The sequence below is a fragment of the Anolis sagrei genome, chromosome 4 (genome assembly GCF_037176765.1).
Source record: "Anolis sagrei isolate rAnoSag1 chromosome 4, rAnoSag1.mat, whole genome shotgun sequence".
Lineage (NCBI taxonomy): Eukaryota > Metazoa > Chordata > Lepidosauria > Squamata > Dactyloidae > Anolis > Anolis sagrei.
Genome location: NC_090024.1, coordinates 210,275,255 through 210,292,719, shown reverse-complemented (window position 1 = coordinate 210,292,719; position 17,465 = coordinate 210,275,255). Strand labels below are relative to the sequence as shown.

At 39.6% G+C, this 17,465-nt stretch overlaps 1 protein-coding gene across 3 annotated transcripts in view; it reads right to left on the bottom strand.

Moving 5' to 3' along the window:
* RALY (RALY heterogeneous nuclear ribonucleoprotein) overlaps positions 1 to 17,465 on the bottom strand; it is a 268,131-nt gene that overhangs the window by 34,661 nt on the left and 216,005 nt on the right. For all 3 annotated transcript variants that reach the window (XM_060772337.2, XM_060772336.2, XM_060772338.2), the window contains one exon: positions 9,513 to 9,776. In XM_060772337.2, coding sequence (XP_060628320.2) covers positions 9,513 to 9,768 — 256 coding nt within the window. In that variant the 5' untranslated portion in view covers positions 9,769 to 9,776. The remainder of the gene's footprint in view (positions 1 to 9,512; positions 9,777 to 17,465) is intronic.

Genomic DNA, 17,465 nt, shown 5'->3' with positions numbered 1-17,465 from the left:
TTCTCTTTATTTTTTGTTTTATATTAGGGGGTACCCTTTTTACTATGCTATTATGTATAATGGAGGTTGAGGACCCACATATTTTGGTATTCACAGGGGACCCTGGAACCAAGTTGCAGCAGATAGCATGGGTCCATTGTAGTATCATATCATTCCAATCTTAATTTGGAAATATTATCCTATATACTATAGCTCCAAAGATCTTCTGGGATTCTGGGAGCTGTAATCCAAAAAAGTACCACTTCCACTCTCTATTCCTGAGGTATTAAACTGAAGACCAAAGAAGGAGTGAATTATGTAGAATGTAACCCTCATAGATTTCAATCAAAACAATGTTTGCAGAAATAACACTATCCATCAGGAAATGTTTTTCACGGCCAACTTGCTTACATGAGGTGTTTACAGTAAAACTAATCAGGTTTATCTCCAAGGATACCCTGCAGTTTCTCTGTGGTGTTCCTCCATTATACTTCTGCTAGCTCATGATTAAAAACCCTTGATGCGCTTTGTGATAATTCATAGCTCTTTAGCAGATTGGCTGCATTTTGTAATATGTGAACATTTGGGGGCTATGACCATATATCACTGTATCAAAGCATTGAGAATAAGCCTTTCGTGTCTCTCATAGCGCTTGCCACATTAGGTGCCTAATTTGCTTTGGGACCTTTTTGTGCTGCTGTAGTGCACATTACAACAAACACTACAATTGCTTCTAAAGCTTCATGTTCAGCAGCTGGTGTCTTCACTGCATAAAAGTAAATGCAAAGCAACACCCACACAGTGGGCTTTCAAACATCTGTTTTTCTTGTAGCAAAATCTCAAATAGAGTGGCTCCTATCAGGCAGATGTGAGTGGAAAGAATGGCAGCAGAAGAAAACAAGGATATGTGATCATTCATGAACATAGATGGCTCTGTTTCACCACTGTCCACCAGCAGCCTTTAAACTAGGGCTGCATAACATTTCTGTGTTGAACTAGTGTCTGGCAACTGTAATTGACTGTGTAAAGGGGAAAAATTGGAAGTTTAACCTAGATAAAAGTACTCTTCGTCAGTTGAAAGGCAAATCTGGAAACAGGGATTCAGTCTATGTTATATGGGATTACACTCCCCCTAAAGATTCAGGTTATGTCTCTGCGCCTGGGTGCCCAGATTTACACACACAGCCTTTATGGGCATAAAACAGAAAAATTACAGCACATGCATATAAAACAAGAGAAGGTCACAGATAAAAAGGAAAACATACTTAAAAGTTACTAATCTCAAGAATAAAATTTGCAACAGTTTCACAGAAGAATGCATCAGAGTTATTCAGAAGATATGTGATTTGATAACATCCTTGCTATTGGGAACACTGTGAAAAATGGAATTTCTGTATTTCAATTGTATATTATCATACTTGGGGCAAACAACAGAGAGCAGTGAAATGTTTCAATAGAGACCAAGTCACAAGAACAAACCCATTTGAAACATTCCATGTTTTCATATGTTCCAACTAAAGAGCCGATGGCAACATATTGTATCTTGCAATCAGCAAAGCTCTCATCTAGGTGGGATTAATCAAAATATGAAAATAAATAGCCATAACTCCACACTTGCATGGAATTAATGATGTGGTAGGAGAACAAGTTGTCTTTGTTGCAAAAGTCAGATTATGAAAGTCAAGATCCAAAGTCTGCTCTTGACTGGCTTGCAGGCTTCCACATTTGTAAGCATTAAGACAGGCCAATTGCTTTGATCCTTCTGGGAACCAAAGAATACAATTCTGAAATAAAATGATCTGATAACAGAAAGGGAATGTAGCTATCAAGGTCTGCTTGGAAATGCAGATGCAGCCAGAATTTTATTGCTCTCATCCATGCCAAGGTTTCAAGAGTGGCTTGACCCATCTCAATGCACAGCATGGAGTAATGCACACATCTAGAGAGGCCCATTCGTTTCCAGGGAATCTTGGAATGCAATGTATTAACTGATTTATTGATTGCAGAAATCCAAATAGGGGAGACATACAGTAACAGAGAACCAATCCTAGCCTCAAAAACTTTGAAGGTAGTAGAGATATATTGGATATATTGCATTAAGTGTTTAAGGCCAATACTAGATAAGGACAATAGCACAGCACCATCTGCATATAAGAGTAAGAGAATGTGGGTAGAGTGGAACTTGGGACTATGACCATTGACCAATGCTAAAGCTTGAGATAAATCATGCAGGAATATGTTGGACAGAGTACGAGCCAGCATGCAGCCCTGCTTGACCCCATGTGTAGCACTAATTCTAATAGTACAGGTCAATGACTGGCTTAGAAAATGGTGTCAGGAGGAACGCTTTGGCTTCCTCGACCATGGCCTGCTATTCCAGGAGGATGGCCTACTGGCAAGGGATGGGGTGCATCTCACACAAGTAGGAAAACACTTTTTTGCTCACAGACTCGCAAACCTCATTAGACGCACTTTAAACTAGGTCCACCGGGGGAGGGGGACAACAGCCTTGCGAACACTACTTTACCCATAATGTCTGGGAATCGCCAGAAGGCTAAACGGAGGGCTGCACAAACACAACAAGGACCACGTACCAAAAGCACAATAATACCAATTAAACAGCTCAAGGGAAGATCCCAGGGGCTCACATGTCTTTACACTAATGCACAGAGCATGGGAAATAAACAAGACGAACTCCAACTTCTAGCACAACACCACAAATATGATATCATAGCCATCACTGAAACCTGGTGGGATGACTCCTATCGCTGGAATGTAGATATCGAGGGGTATAACCTCTTTCACAGAAACCGAACAAAGGGGAGAGGAGGCGGAGTAGCCTTATATGTCAAAAACTCTTATGCTGCACAAGAAATTCAAGACAGCAATCTGGGAAACCAGCTTGAAATCATCTGGATAAGAATCAAGGGAACTGGGACTCAAAAAGATGTCGTTGTAGGCGTCTACTACAGACCCCCAAGCCAGGAGGAAGATCTTGACGAAGTCTTCTGCCAACAGTTGACCAAACAGGCACAGAAAAGAGATGTAGTAGTCATGGGCGATTTCAACTATCCCGATATTTGCTGGAAAACAAACTCGGCCAAGAGTACAAGGTCCAACAAATTCCTCGCTTGCCTTGCAGACAATTTCATGGTCCAGAAGGTAGAAGAGGCAACAAGGGGATTGGCTACTCTTGATCTCATCCTAACAAATGCGGAGGACCTGATCGATGCGGTCGAAGTGGTAGGATCCTTAGGGGCAAGTGACCATGTGCTCCTGCAATTTGAGGTACAAAGGAAGGCCGAAACTAAGACAAGTCAAACCCGCATTTTGGACTTTAGGAGAGCTGATTTCCAAAAAATGAAGGAAACGCTGAGCAGCATTCAGTGGACACAGATACTAAAAGACAAGGGAGCTACGGATGGATGGGAAATTCTCAAGAGTGAAATACTCAAGGCGCAATTGCAAACCGTGCCAACAAAGAGAAAAAATAGGACAAGTGCAAAGAAGCCAGAATGGATGTCCAAAGAACTTCTAACTGTGCTAAGACACAAAAGAGACATGCACAAGAAGTGGAAAAAGGGAGAAATCACCAAAGAAGAATTCAAACAAATAGCCAACACCTGTAGGGAAAAGGTCCGCAAGGCTAAAGCAAAAAACGAGCTCAGACTTGCCAGGGACATTAAAAACAATAAAAAGGGCTTCTATTCTTATGTCAGTAGAAAAAGGAAAAACAAGGAGGCGATAGGACCTCTTCGAGGAGAAGATGGGGCAATGCTGACAGGGGATAGGGAAAAGGCAGAACTACTTAATGCCTTCTTTGCCTCGGTCTTCTCACAAAAAGAGAGTCTTCAACCTCAGCAAGATGGAGTGGATGAGGGATTGGAGGACATCCAACCCCAAATTGGGAAAGAAGTCGTCCAGGAATACCTGGCCGCTCTTAATGAGTTCAAGTCCCCAGGGCCAGATCAACTACACCCAAGAGTACTGAAGGAACTAGCGGAAGTCATTTCGGAACCATTGGCAACCATCTTTGAGAGTTCTTGGAGAACGGGAGAAGTTCCAGCAGATTGGAGGAGGGCCAATGTGGTCCCAATCTTCAAGAAGGGAAAAAAGGACGACCCAAACAACTACCGTCCGGTCAGCCTCACGTCGATACCGGGCAAGATTCTGGAAAAGATTGTTAAGGAAGTGGTCTGCAAACACTTAGAAACAAATGCAGTCATCGCTAATAGTCAACATGGATTTATCAAAAACAAGTCATGCCAGACTAATCTGATCTCTTTCTTCGATAGAGCTACAAGCTGGGTAGATGCGGGGAATGCCGTGGATGTAGCGTACCTGGATTTCAGTAAGGCCTTCGACAAGGTCCCCCATGACCTTCTGGCAAGGAAACTAGTCCAATGTGGGCTAGGCAAAACTACGGTGAGGTGGATCTGTAATTGGTTAAGTGGACGAACCCAGAGAGTGCTCACTAATGCTTCCTCTTCATCTTGGAAAGAAGTGACGAGCGGAGTGCCGCAGGGCTCCGTCCTGGGCCCGGTCCTGTTCAACATCTTTATTAATGACTTAGATGAAGGGCTAGAAGGCATGATCATCAAGTTTGCAGATGACACCAAATTGGGAGGGATAGCCAATAGTCCAGAGGACAGGAGCAGAATTCAAAACGATCTTGACAGATTAGAGAGATGGGCCAAAACTAACAAAATGAAGTTCAACAGTGACAAATGCAAGATACTCCACTTTGGCAGAAAAAATGAAATGCAAAGATACAGAATGGGTGACGCCTGGCTCGAGAGCAGTACGTGTGAAAAAGATCTTGGAGTCCTCGTGGACAACAAGTTAAACATGAGCCAACAATGTGATGTGGCGGCAAAAAAAGCCAATGGGATTTTGGCCTGCATCAATAGAAGCATAGTGTCTAGATCTAAGGAAGTAATGCTACCCCTCTATTCTGCTTTGGTTAGACCACATCTGGAATATTGTGTCCAATTCTGGGCACCACAATTCAAGAGAGATGTTGACAAGCTGGAAAGTGTCCACAGGAGGGCGACTAAAATGATCAAGGGTCTGGAGAACAAGCCCTATGAGGAGCGGCTTAGGGAACTGGGCATGTTTAGCCTGAAGAAGAGAAGGCTGAGAGGAGATATGATAGCCATGTATAAATATGTGAGAGGAAGCCACAGGGAGGAGGGAGCAAGCTTGTTTTCTGCTTCCTTGGAGACTAGGACGCGGAACAATGGCTTCAAACTACAAGAGAGGAGATTCCATCTGAACATTAGGAAGAACTTCCTGACTGTGAGAGCCGTTCAGCAGTGGAACTCTCTGCCCCGGAGTGTGGTGGAGGCTCCTTCTTTGGAAGCTTTTAAGCAGAGGCTGGATGGCCATTTGTCAGGGGTGATTTGAATGCAATATTCCTGCTTCTTGGCAGGGGGTTGGACTGGATGGCCCATGAGGTCTCTTCCAACTCTATGATTCTATGATTCTATGATTCTATGATTCTAGAAGTTATCTGGCCTTCCTCAGAGAATCTAATTTGGCAAACAGTATTGGTATACAATTGTTTAATTAGAAACAAAAGTCTGGGATTGATTTTCAAAGACCCCAACTTGTTTCACAACAGGTTTCTTGTTACGGAGTCAAAGGCTCCTTTTAGATCAATGAAGCTTTATACATGGAGTGTTTGTTTGTCAAATGTGAAAGTACTAAGCAGTGGTCCAAGGTTGACTTATCCTAATGAGATCCAACTTGCTCAGGGCCAATGATTTTATTATGATCCAGCCAGGTTTGCAACTTAATTAATAGGAATTTTGCATAAGATTTCCAATTACCAATAGAAGGCTAATTGGCCAGGAATTGGAAGGATTGGTAGGGTTATTCTTCTTGTAGATTTCAGTAGATCATAGGTATTTCTGCAGAATTAAAGCTAGTGTGCCAATTATGCCTGTTCCTGGAAAAGTTGGATACTACATACCTTGGTTACATCCTGTTGGGATTACCGCAATGCACACTATATAGGGCTGCCTCTGAACAGTGCTCAGAAACTTCAATTGAGTCAAATAGTTGCAGCCAGATTGTGAACTGGGTCTGACTACTGGGAGTGCATGACTTCCTTGTTGCAATAACTCTACCGGCTAGTCTGTTTTTGAGCACAATTCAAAGAGTTGGTTCTGATATTTAAAGTTGTATATTCTTTGGGACGGTATATTGTATTTCCATTTTTGAGCCCAGCTGGAGAGGCCCACCACCTTCTCAAGCTTCTTTGGTGAAAATAAGGGATAGGGCCTTCTTGGTGGATGCTCCCAGGCTTTTGAGCTCCCTTCCTAGTTGCTCTCTTTCTATCTGCAGGTCATAACATTTTTATGCAATTACGTTTTTAAAAAACTGACCGTGGTTGGGTTTTGATGCTGTGTGGTGTTTTTGTTTTTAAAGTTGGCCTTTTACTGAATATTAATATTCTTAATATTTAATATGTTACCTTTCTACATTGTTGAATCACTTTTAAAACAACTCATATTTATATTTTTATTGGTGATCTTGTTTAGTTTTAATCTGCATGATTTAAAATATATTTTGACCGCATTGAGACACATTATTTGGAGAAAGGCAGATTATACATTGATAAAAAATAAAATAAAAGTACCCTTCTAGGCAATCTGGAATCCTTTTAGCAATTTCAAGTAAAGTAGGCCCTTTCACTCAGTTGCTAAATGACAAGCCTGCCCTTATGAAAATCTCATTGATTTAATTGTTCTGGTCTAATTGCACCACAAATAGGGTATAGGCCATATTTCTAGTGTTTCATTTTAAAGCCCTTCTTAAACACATTCTTTAAGAAAAGGTATACATTGTAAATTGGTTTTATTTTAATTTTTAAATTGAGATCTATATTACATTTAATAATTTATATACTATAGTATATATGTGGTTGTGGTTTGATAACATTAAAACATATTGGGCTCATTAATTCATTAATCAATTAAAAGCCAGCAAATCAATGAATTCTTTAATCAGTTGCTAGCTCTGAGGAATAGAAAAATGATTGCTTGGTATGGCATTTGGGTATTTGTTCTCTTTTTGTGTTTCTCCTTCCCCCCTTTCTTGTTATGGTAGTGTATGTCTCATTAAAAATCAATGAAATTTCTATTTTAAAAAGGCTGCAAATCAATCAGTTCTTTAATCAGCTGATTGCTCTGATATAAACTGTGGTTAAATCCACACACAGTTCTATGCTTTTGATTGCAAATTCTCCCATGCTTTTTATTTTAGAATAATGTACAGCATAGTTTCATTTTTAAATCACTGTGGCAATTCACATTACTTCTTGGAGAGTTTCCCACTTGTTTCCACACTATCAATTTTACACTATAAATTGTTCTGGCTCTCTTGAAGTATGTATAGTTGAAGGCACGAATAATTCTGTGTGATGATGCTGTAAATACACCACTATGGATCCAGAATGACCATTCACAATGTCCGATACACACAATGCCCAACTAGCGCAATGCATTATCATTTAGAATAATAACTTTATTCCCTCCATTTCACTTTTATATGCCTATTTCATAAAATTGAATGTTAGCCTTAAGACATTTTAAAGAACCTAATCCAATAAATCTAATCAGACGTAGGATTCTCTTTCTCTATTTTTTCAATGCTTCTAGAGATGCAACTCAACACGGGTCCACTTGGATGCAAGTCCCCATTGACTCCTGTCCCCATTGCTGTCAATCTTGGTAAAATTGGGGGGGGGGGGGGGGAGGGGGAAGCTATTATTATTTTTTAAAAATCTCTGCTTTGGATAGAAAAAATATATAATATGGATCTACAAAAATTAAGCTACATTGACGTACTTGGACATTATTTTCTCCTGAATTTAGGATGCATCTACACTGTAGAATTAATACACTACATTAACTGCTATGGTTCAATGCTATGAAATCCTGGGAGTAGTAATTTGGTGAGGCATCAGCATTCTTTCTCAGAGAAGGTTAAAGACCAGATTCCTTGATTCCATGGCATTAAGTGCTTATGGAAATAACTAGAAAGCACATGCCACAGAAGAACAGAAGTTAGAACAAATTAAATTGTCGTACCTTATATCACCAGGAAAATATTTTAGGCATTCATGGCAGTGTTTACTTATTGTCTCTGCTTACATGTGAAAACTGAAAAATTTAAAGCAGAAGGAATACCTACTATCAGCCACTATTAGCCTGGCTTCCACACTATATTGATTCAGTCATTGAAAGTGTTGGATCCTGTCATGCTGCTTCTCAATCACCATTTACAAGATAATATTGTAAACTGAGAACACTGTGTAGCTCATGCAGGAGGAAAAAGTATCCAGACTAAGGGTGCAAGTGAAAGATGATTAGCAATCAATATTTTTTTCAGGGTGTGGGAGAAACTACTTAATTGCTTTCAGATTAATTGAGAGGAATCAACAGAAATTCATACATTGCTCTAATGTTATTGGCCTTTTCCTACCATTTCCCATCTTTATCTATGACTTGACAAGGATAAATTCTGAGATGGGCCTCTAATTTTCTGACTCACAAAAATTGTGCTTTTCATTCATGGCACAATTGAGGCTCAATCTACACTGCCATATAATGCAGATTGAAACTAGATTACATAAGTATGTTCAGTGTAGACGTTTGTAATGCAGTTTAACTGCACTGAACTGCATTATATGAGTCTACACTGACCATAGAAGGCAGTTTCAAATGGCAATATATGGGAGTGTAGATAGGGCCTGAGCTACTCAATGCTTCTATATGGCACAGGAAGATTTCTTCTTGAAGAGCATGTAATATGAAACATCCCAGTAAGAAATCTTCACAGAAATAGATCTATGTAAACTGTGGATATGAATACCATGAAACTTGGAGTGGAATCCAGTGGAATATTTCAACTGACAGAGCTGCTTCCATCCACAGGGTGTGTATATATCTATGATCTTCTTGCTATCTACTGCACATCTTTAGCATTTACTCTGGACGACTGGGAGATCGCCTGGAGTCAAATGGACCAGTTCATGTAATATTGAATTCTGATACTACTGGTTATTTAGCCAATTTTTCAGGGGGTACCATCCAAGGTCATGCTAGTCATATGACCTTGGAGGCATCTACAGACAATGCTGACTCTTCGGCTTAGAAATGGAGATGAGCACCACTCCCCAGAGTTGGACACAACTAGACTTAATGTCAAGGGGAAACCTTTACTTTTACCTTTACCATCCAAATGTTTTCTTTTATTGTGGAAATAAAAGTAAACAGAAGATGTTGACAAAATACAGTCATCCAGATGTGACTGAATAGTAACTCACTTTATGTCATACTATTCACCCTGCTGCTTAGAGCTTCTAGGAGTTGCTGCTAAGTCTGATCTGGAGGTCAGTACTTTGCCCACTCTTGCCATATAACAATGTTTATGGAAAAATGACTGCCCTAAATCTGTTTTACAGAAACCTAGGTAGCTAGGAATCCTTATACAGGGATGTTAGGAAAGATGTGAGAATGCCTTACCTAATGTCTGCCCAGCAAGTATTCTTCCATTCTCCCCCAGGACAGCAGCCCGTGCATGCCTCTCATTGGAGTACTGTACAAATGCATAGCCCTTGTGAACGGAGCAGCCCACCACTCTGCCATATTTAGAGAAGATGGTCTCTACATCTGACTTCTTGACCACTGCTGTGTTGAGGTTCCCAATGAATACTCTGGAATTGATGGACTTGGGGTCATTCTTGTTTGTGATGTTACTGGTCTGCACTTTCAATGACATCTTGACACCTGAATAAACAAGATAGGAAAGGTCAGGAAGGTACAAGCATAATATGGAAAATATCCTTCTTGTGTATGTGCGTGAGAGAGAAATGGAAGCAGTGGTGAGCACATGGAATGTAAGCAAATATAACCCATCAGTGACCTGAAGAGAATTAAGTGAATTTGGTACTAATGAAAACAAAGGTAATTTCTTTTTGTCGGTTATGATGACTCATCCAAAAATGAATTGTTACAGAACCAGAGAAATAACCATTTTGTGGTGTCCTATAAACATAGAATCATAGTGTTGGAAGGGATCACTGGGATATCTATTCCAATCCTCTACTATACATAACTAAAACCCTCCCCAAATATGGCTTCCTAATTTGGATTTGAAAACCTCCACCCTCCAAGGCAGTTTATTTGCTGTTGAATCTTATCAAAATGGACCATCAAAATGTTTGGCTTCAATACGGTTTAAATCATGAAATAGCTTTCTAAGATATACAGAGATACTTTCAGGAACATCTCAGTAAGTGAGAGTCCAGAAGTGGCAGGCTAAAACTGGAACCTCAATCCATGGTTGATATCGAATGAAAGACTCCATCCTGGGCACACAGAAGACTGGGTGACTTGGAAGATGCTGAACAGACTGTGCTCTGGCTCCATGAGATGCAGAGCCAATCTCAAGAAATGGGACTACAAAGTGGAATCCATGACATGCAAGTGTGAAGAAGAGCTAACCACAGACCACCTATTACAATGCAGTCTGAGTCCTGCCACATGCACAATGGAGGGCCTTCTTATAGCACTCCAAATGGCCAGCTTCTGGTCAAGGGACATTTAGTATAATGCCAAGTTTTTAACTTTGTTTGTGTTTCAAAATACAATTCAACTGTACCTTCAATTTGCTTTGTACATGATAAATAAATAAAATATACATCAAATACCCCGATTTCTAGTAATTGTCTAGAAATTACACATTGTCTTGGCAGTGATGCAAAGCAAAAGATTGGACAAAAAGACAAAAAAGCAGGTTGATGTAGATTCTCATTTTTCATCCATATCAGAGAGTGCAACAGTGTAAAATCTCTGGAATATGGAGAGAGCTTCTTACCCTGTTCAATCCCCGACTCAATCAAATTATCATGATTGGCCATCTAGAGTCCTAACACAGGAAAGTTCCATGCCAAGATAGAGTCACCAGCAGTAAATATGTTTATTTTAATTAGCATCTGTTCATAACAGAACCAACATCTAGAATCTGTATAGAAAATGTGCATGCTAGACTTTGGCATCCATGCACCACCTTTGCCATGCCTCTTCCTATACTCATTCTTCTTTAGATCACAGATCATAGGTGGGCAAAGTGAAAACTGTCCGCTGTGCCTTCTATGATATTTCACCACCCTTTCCCAAGTCTGTTTTAGGCTGGGCAGGGGGATAGGGATTTTTCAAAAAGGGAAGTGACTCTTTGGTTACTTATAGTTTTGAAAAAAAGGTGCTTTAGAGGTCTAAAAGAGACTAATTCTTATGACATCGGTGTGTATGTGTGTGCATATGTGAGTTGGGAGGAAGTGTAGGATGAGTGTAGCTATCCATGGCCCAAGGAGGCACATGATACTTTTGGACTTCAAGAAATCCCTCTTATATATCTTAAAAAGAATTATGCTTAGTAAATCTGAGTTCTAATTCATAAAGGATAAAATGACTTCATTTCTGAGAATGATGGGCATTGTTGATGCCCAATAATTGTTTGGCACATTTAGTTTGACTTCTTGCCAAAGACCTGTCTGATAAGTGAGACCCTACCAACAGTAGTGCTATCATTAACAAAGCTCTTGCCTCACAGGGGTTATGGACTACCATGGAAAGGAGGTATCAAGTTGGTGCACTTAGAATTCTTGCTCAATTTTTTTGGGAGTCCTCAATAAAAATAGTCACTGAATTCAATTCTCACTTAGGAGACTTCCACTTTATAGGTTAGAACAGGAAAGTGGCTAACAGCAGTGGAGGGAATTCAAATAACTTCTTTCCTTATCAACCAAACCAACTCAGCTAAAGGTTGTTTCCTGGGGAGGTGAAGAAGAAGGTGTTTAACACTCCCAATATGCCTCTTTGTATCAATTCTTCCTGCCTCCCTTCTGGAGTCTGTGCATCTAGGACCAAGGTCTTTGTTGTTCTTTCCCTCCCATATAAGCATCCCCTGCGTGTCACATTCATGCTGATTGGCAGTATAACCCACATGCTTTTCTTTTCACACAGTTTAAGCCTTTTCCCAAGCAATTACAGCAGTAACTTGGATAGTAGAGAGATCCTGTTTTCTAGGAAGATGACCGAACACTAGTTTCAATATTCAGAGTCATGCCGGCTTTGGAATTCCGCTAGGCATGTCAAATTCACCTTTCCCACTGCTCTTGGGCCTTATGAATCATTCATGCTCTCGGATCAATCTGAATAGATTTGTACTCTGCATACACAATCCAAACAGAGCATGGAGTCAGACTACTTCCCATTTTCATTCCCACAATGTGATGTCAACACAACATAGTGTCACTGAGCTCAGCTCCCAGTTGGTAGTTTGAAAAATCAGACCGGTGAAGCTATTCATCTTTCCCTTTTTTGTGATCTTTGGCAGAACGCATCCCCAAATCACAGTGCTACATGGGCTGTGTTTATGCGTGGCTATGAGAAGGTGCAAAAGTCAATGTGTTCTAATAAGATAGGAGATACGCACAATTTTGTCTGATATATTCCAATGAAAAACTTTGTTTTGCTACTTCAGAGCAAGGCTGCATTTAGTGGGACCTATTTTCAAGTAAGCATATAAAAAATCACACTGTGCACAATAGTTTTAAAAGCAATAACAACATGGTGGTTTTCTTATTACTTCTTCCTTTGTTCTTTCCCTTCCATTCATTTTGGAATAGGCATGATTGTAACAACATCCCATGGGCTATACTAACCAGAGAATGTGATACATAAATGGGGAACTTGGAAAAGTTATTGGCTAGGAACTGTAATCCTAAGTATTTTTCATGCTTTCCATACATGGCATATTGCACAGCATAATTGTGGCCTCTGTTTTGTTAGCTATGAATCACCCCAAATTATATGCTTCTGGTGCATTCTCCCATTTGGCTTTTTTGAAACTCCCTTAAGTCAGAATAAAGTGGCTCTGCAGTGAGCCAGCCAGCCAGCCAGCTGGTGTTTATAGTTACTACTTTAGGTCGCAACTAGAAAAACAAACAAGAATATCAGATTTATTTGTCATATAGCTGGGAAAGTTGAAAATTGACTCCATCTATTTTTTAAAAAAGCATTGACTACATTCCCAGATGAAGAAAAATGTAGAAGACTGATACTTTGGCTCAGTTCTTTTTCAGCTACCCCACAATTCACCAGAGATTGCTACCACATTATGCACATTAACTATAACCGCTTCCCTCTTTCCTAGAAGTTCTCCAGGAACTGGTAGCTGGTGGCTGGTCTATAGACTGGTCTATAGACTACCACTTTGAGCAGTGAGTGTAGAAAACTACCTTTTCTTATGTCAAGTCATTCTTCTATTTAGTCCAGCATTCTCAGCTCTGACTGGCAGACGTTCTGCAGGGTTTCTAAAAGAATTCCTTTCTAATCCTATCTGGAAAACCTATCCAGATATTAACTCAACCTTGTCATGTTTAACTTCTCAAATCAGATGTGTTGAAGAGAGATATCTTAAGCTACTTTACAATATGCCAGGGACTGTTAATGTATCATACCCATCAATCACATTTTTTCTTTCTTTTCTAGAAAGGTTTCAGTGACTGGCAACTGGTGTCTTGTGGAATGGTACTGGTCTGTGGGCCACCATTTTCAGTAGTACCAGTCTGGCTGTCTTGAAGAAAAAAATATTTCTTTTTAATGATTTCAGGAGTGGATGGAAGGAAGACTTTGTGGTTGGGAGAAAGTTTAATGTGCTTGTATCTGTCTATTATGTGAACACCAAAATATGAAGAAAATGCATAATCAGTCATATGCACTGGCCAATGCATAAGATGAAGATGAAACTTTCATGAGATTTTTCCCATTGTTTCCCCTCATTCATTTGCACCTTTTTAAAATTTAAAATTAAGTTTCAATTTCAATCTTAAATTATAATTAAAACATTTCTGAATGAATATTCAGATTTAAATATATATTTCAGTAAGTACTCATGAACACATTTTCCCACAAAATGCATATTTCTAATGGAATTGTTTCTAAAAGATGGATCCCAAAGATAGCTATTCCATTAAAATGACACTTGATAAATGCATTTGGATACATTTTAAAGCCAAGGATTCCATTAAAAATCTAGAAATATGTAAAATCCAAAGGACAATGCTCCAACCTACATATGCGTTTGAAAAGTGGTTATGAGGCCTGTTCATATTAGAGCTTGCATATATCAAATTCTTCAAGCATCCTTGCCACCCTTGTTATTTTGTCCCTTGTTCCTGTTGGTTTTTCTCATCACTGTCTTCTTTCAGAGTTTCATTTAGCTAGGTCCCAACTTTTTTTAGAAAAAGCCATCAACTCTAACAAAGAAACAACTGTCTGTATACACCAGCTAGTTGTGGATGTTCTACCCTTTTCTATTTTGAGTGGGGCTTCATTGATTCTTTTTCACAGCAGGGCTACATTAGGTGCCATGTTCTCATTACAAACTCTATTTGAACATTGAGTTATCATTGAATTTCAGCATCTGATATGTGTTCAATCAGTCTTGTCATCCCTGTTCGCATGACAAGCTGAAAGAGAAGAGCGGAAGGGAGTGAGTTATTTCTCACACCGGGAATGCCAGTTTTCATCAAGCTTTGACCTGATTGATAGCAAAAAACCTTCTGGCCACTTGTTAAAAGCCCTAGTAAATCAGCTGGTTTCTATTCCACTGCACCCACCCCATCAATGAATTATAGTTCACCACAGTAAAAACATCACCTTGTTTCTCTCAAAGGTTGTACAAGGAATGCCCACAGCTCCCTAATAGCAGCTGAAAGCTAATATTACATCGTAGGTAATATGGTCAATATACAAAGGTTACTGCTTTTGGATTGCAAGTTTGCTGTTAGGGAGAAAGCCACAGCAAGGACACATCCTAAAAAGCCTATAGAAAACCCTGATTCAGCCCCCAAAATGCAATGACAAATGGTTGTTCCAAAACAGACCTTCCTTTTCTAATGTTTTTATTGAGATATCCTTGGCTCCTTTTGTGGTCACCATCATACAGCTTGAAAGAAACAGGTTAATGTTTTTTCTGTAATTCATTAGCGTTGGAAAGGAGACCAACAAATTAAAAATAGCTGAAAAGAAAAATAATTGTGAATTAGATCATGTGCCACCTTTTAAAAGTTTAAGAATAGACTGAGAAACCAACATGCAGAGACCTGGAAAGATCACCTAATAAGCACTCAAACAAATCTGTATCAGAAGTATATAGAAAAATTCTATATAGGAACAAAATGCTTAAATTAACAAGGAATGAAACTACTCAATTGCAATTTGCAGTTCAGCAGCTTATTTCAACATTATATATGCCACTGAATGGCATCCTGAGAATATAGTATGCTTAACATAACACTTCCCATCTTTCTGTGTAATGATTTCAGGTGTCTGCTCACATTTATCTCTGACTATTCAATATCATTTGTGGTTAGTTTACTAAATTAGTAGATCAACATCATGCTCCTAGGTGGAAGCAGGTGTTATATTGGAATAAGAAAGAGAGAAGCCAAATTATACTTTTAGAAAAGGTGAAAAATGTATTGAACCTATAACAAAAACTAGCTACTACACATCTGGCTATAGGAAGAAATCCAACACAGCAAGGAAAAGACCAAAACAAATAAATGTATGAGATCATGGGAAGCATACCTGGGCAAGGGATTAATACAAATCAGCAAGTCTGATTTCTCCTATTTTATTAGCCATTGCATGTTTTCAGATATAATTTTGGAACTGACAAGTATCTTGTTCAAAGAATAATAAAAGAATTAAAATAAAAACATGTGGGTGAAGTGTGTATTACTGTTGTGCAAGTTGGATTAGATGGCCCATGTGGTCTCTTTCAACTCTATCTAACTCTTCACATGGCCCTTTTGGGCTGTGCCATTGTGCTGGCAATCGCCAGTGAAAGGGAAGGCATGCAGGGTGGCTTGTGGCGGACTGTGTACCCTTCCTCCTCCCCTCATTACATGGAGGGGACAGGAGAGGGTACTTTGGCACCCTCCCCCCCCCCCATCAGATGGCAGAAAGTTCGGCAATGTGTGTTGCCCCAGTGCCCTTTCTGCCATCACACGGGGAAGTTGAAGGGAAAGTGCAGGTAGCTCTGTTGGAGCTACCTAAACTACACTTTTCTCCCCATAGTGGAGGAGAAAGTGCCTTTCAGTACGTCTCCTAGACTTTGAGAGGAATGTGGGCAAGGCCTGCTGTGTATCGTGTGATGGTACATGTCAGGCACCATCTTTGCTATGCATAAGCGGCAAAATGGGGCAAAAATGCCAAGTGTGAAGAGGTGTTATGATTCTATCACAGGGTTTTCTTGGCAAAATCTGTTTAGAGGTGGTTTTGCACTCTGAAGCTGAGAGAATGTAGTTTGCCCCAAATCACCTAGTAGGTTTGCATAATTGAGTAGAGATTTGGACCCTAGTCTCCCAGAGTCCGAATCTGTGTCTCAAAGCATTACACCATACTGGCTCTATGTGAATATGGCCACAACGTTCACATCGCTGTATTATCTTGTTGTATGTGCAGATCTTAGTTGTTCTAGTTGCTTAACTGATTCATGGGTATTTTTAAAAATCTATGTATACACAGTGGATTTTTTTAAAAAAATATCTGTACATGCAACATCACACAGTCAGAAATTTACTCATAATACATGTCAGTTTTGACTACAAAAATGTAACAATCTAAGTTGATCAAAGCAAGTCTTTTATATATAATATAATACTGGAATTATGAAAATCTAGGTTCAAAGTATGGGTCAGCTAATTCTGAGTTTGGTTGGCATCAACTAACTTATATATTGGCCTTTTCTGTGTTCATTCTAGTTTTCTCTTGGACAATAGGTGTCACTGTTACATTAGGGACATGCTGTCTGAGAATCAATAGCCGGCTCCTTTGCTTAGAATTTTGATTTAGCTTGGTCCCTGAAACCTCCATGGTTGAAACTGAACAAATGAAGGCAGCCACAGTTCCTCCCACCTTTTGTGTCCCATCATCTGTGTTCTCATTCATGTGGTGAATGTGTCTCCAGATATGAGTTAAGGTGTTGTGTGAATGATGGGATCAGAGAGGGAACTGGCAGGATCAAGTTGTCTTTTTTTTCCTTTTTCTCTAACAGAAAATCTCAAGGGAGTGTCTGGGTCTAGTAAGGGCCAGTATACGATTCAACTAACTAGCCTAAAATGTGCCCACAATCACAATGCTGAAGTTTTTACACGATGTTGAATTGATGAAAAATATATTTCAAGAATAAGACTGGTTTAATTATATCAGTCTGATTTTAATCTTCTTTATACCACTAACAATTAGCATGTCAAAGACTGCAATTAGTTATAGCCCTTTTCAGGCATTCTAAATCTGGATCAAGTGAATGTGCAACCTTGGGGGTTTTGGGATGGGGAAGTGGGGGTGGTGGCTGGTTATTTTTCTCACCTTTCATATATGGGGAGAGGTTTTATTCCAAGG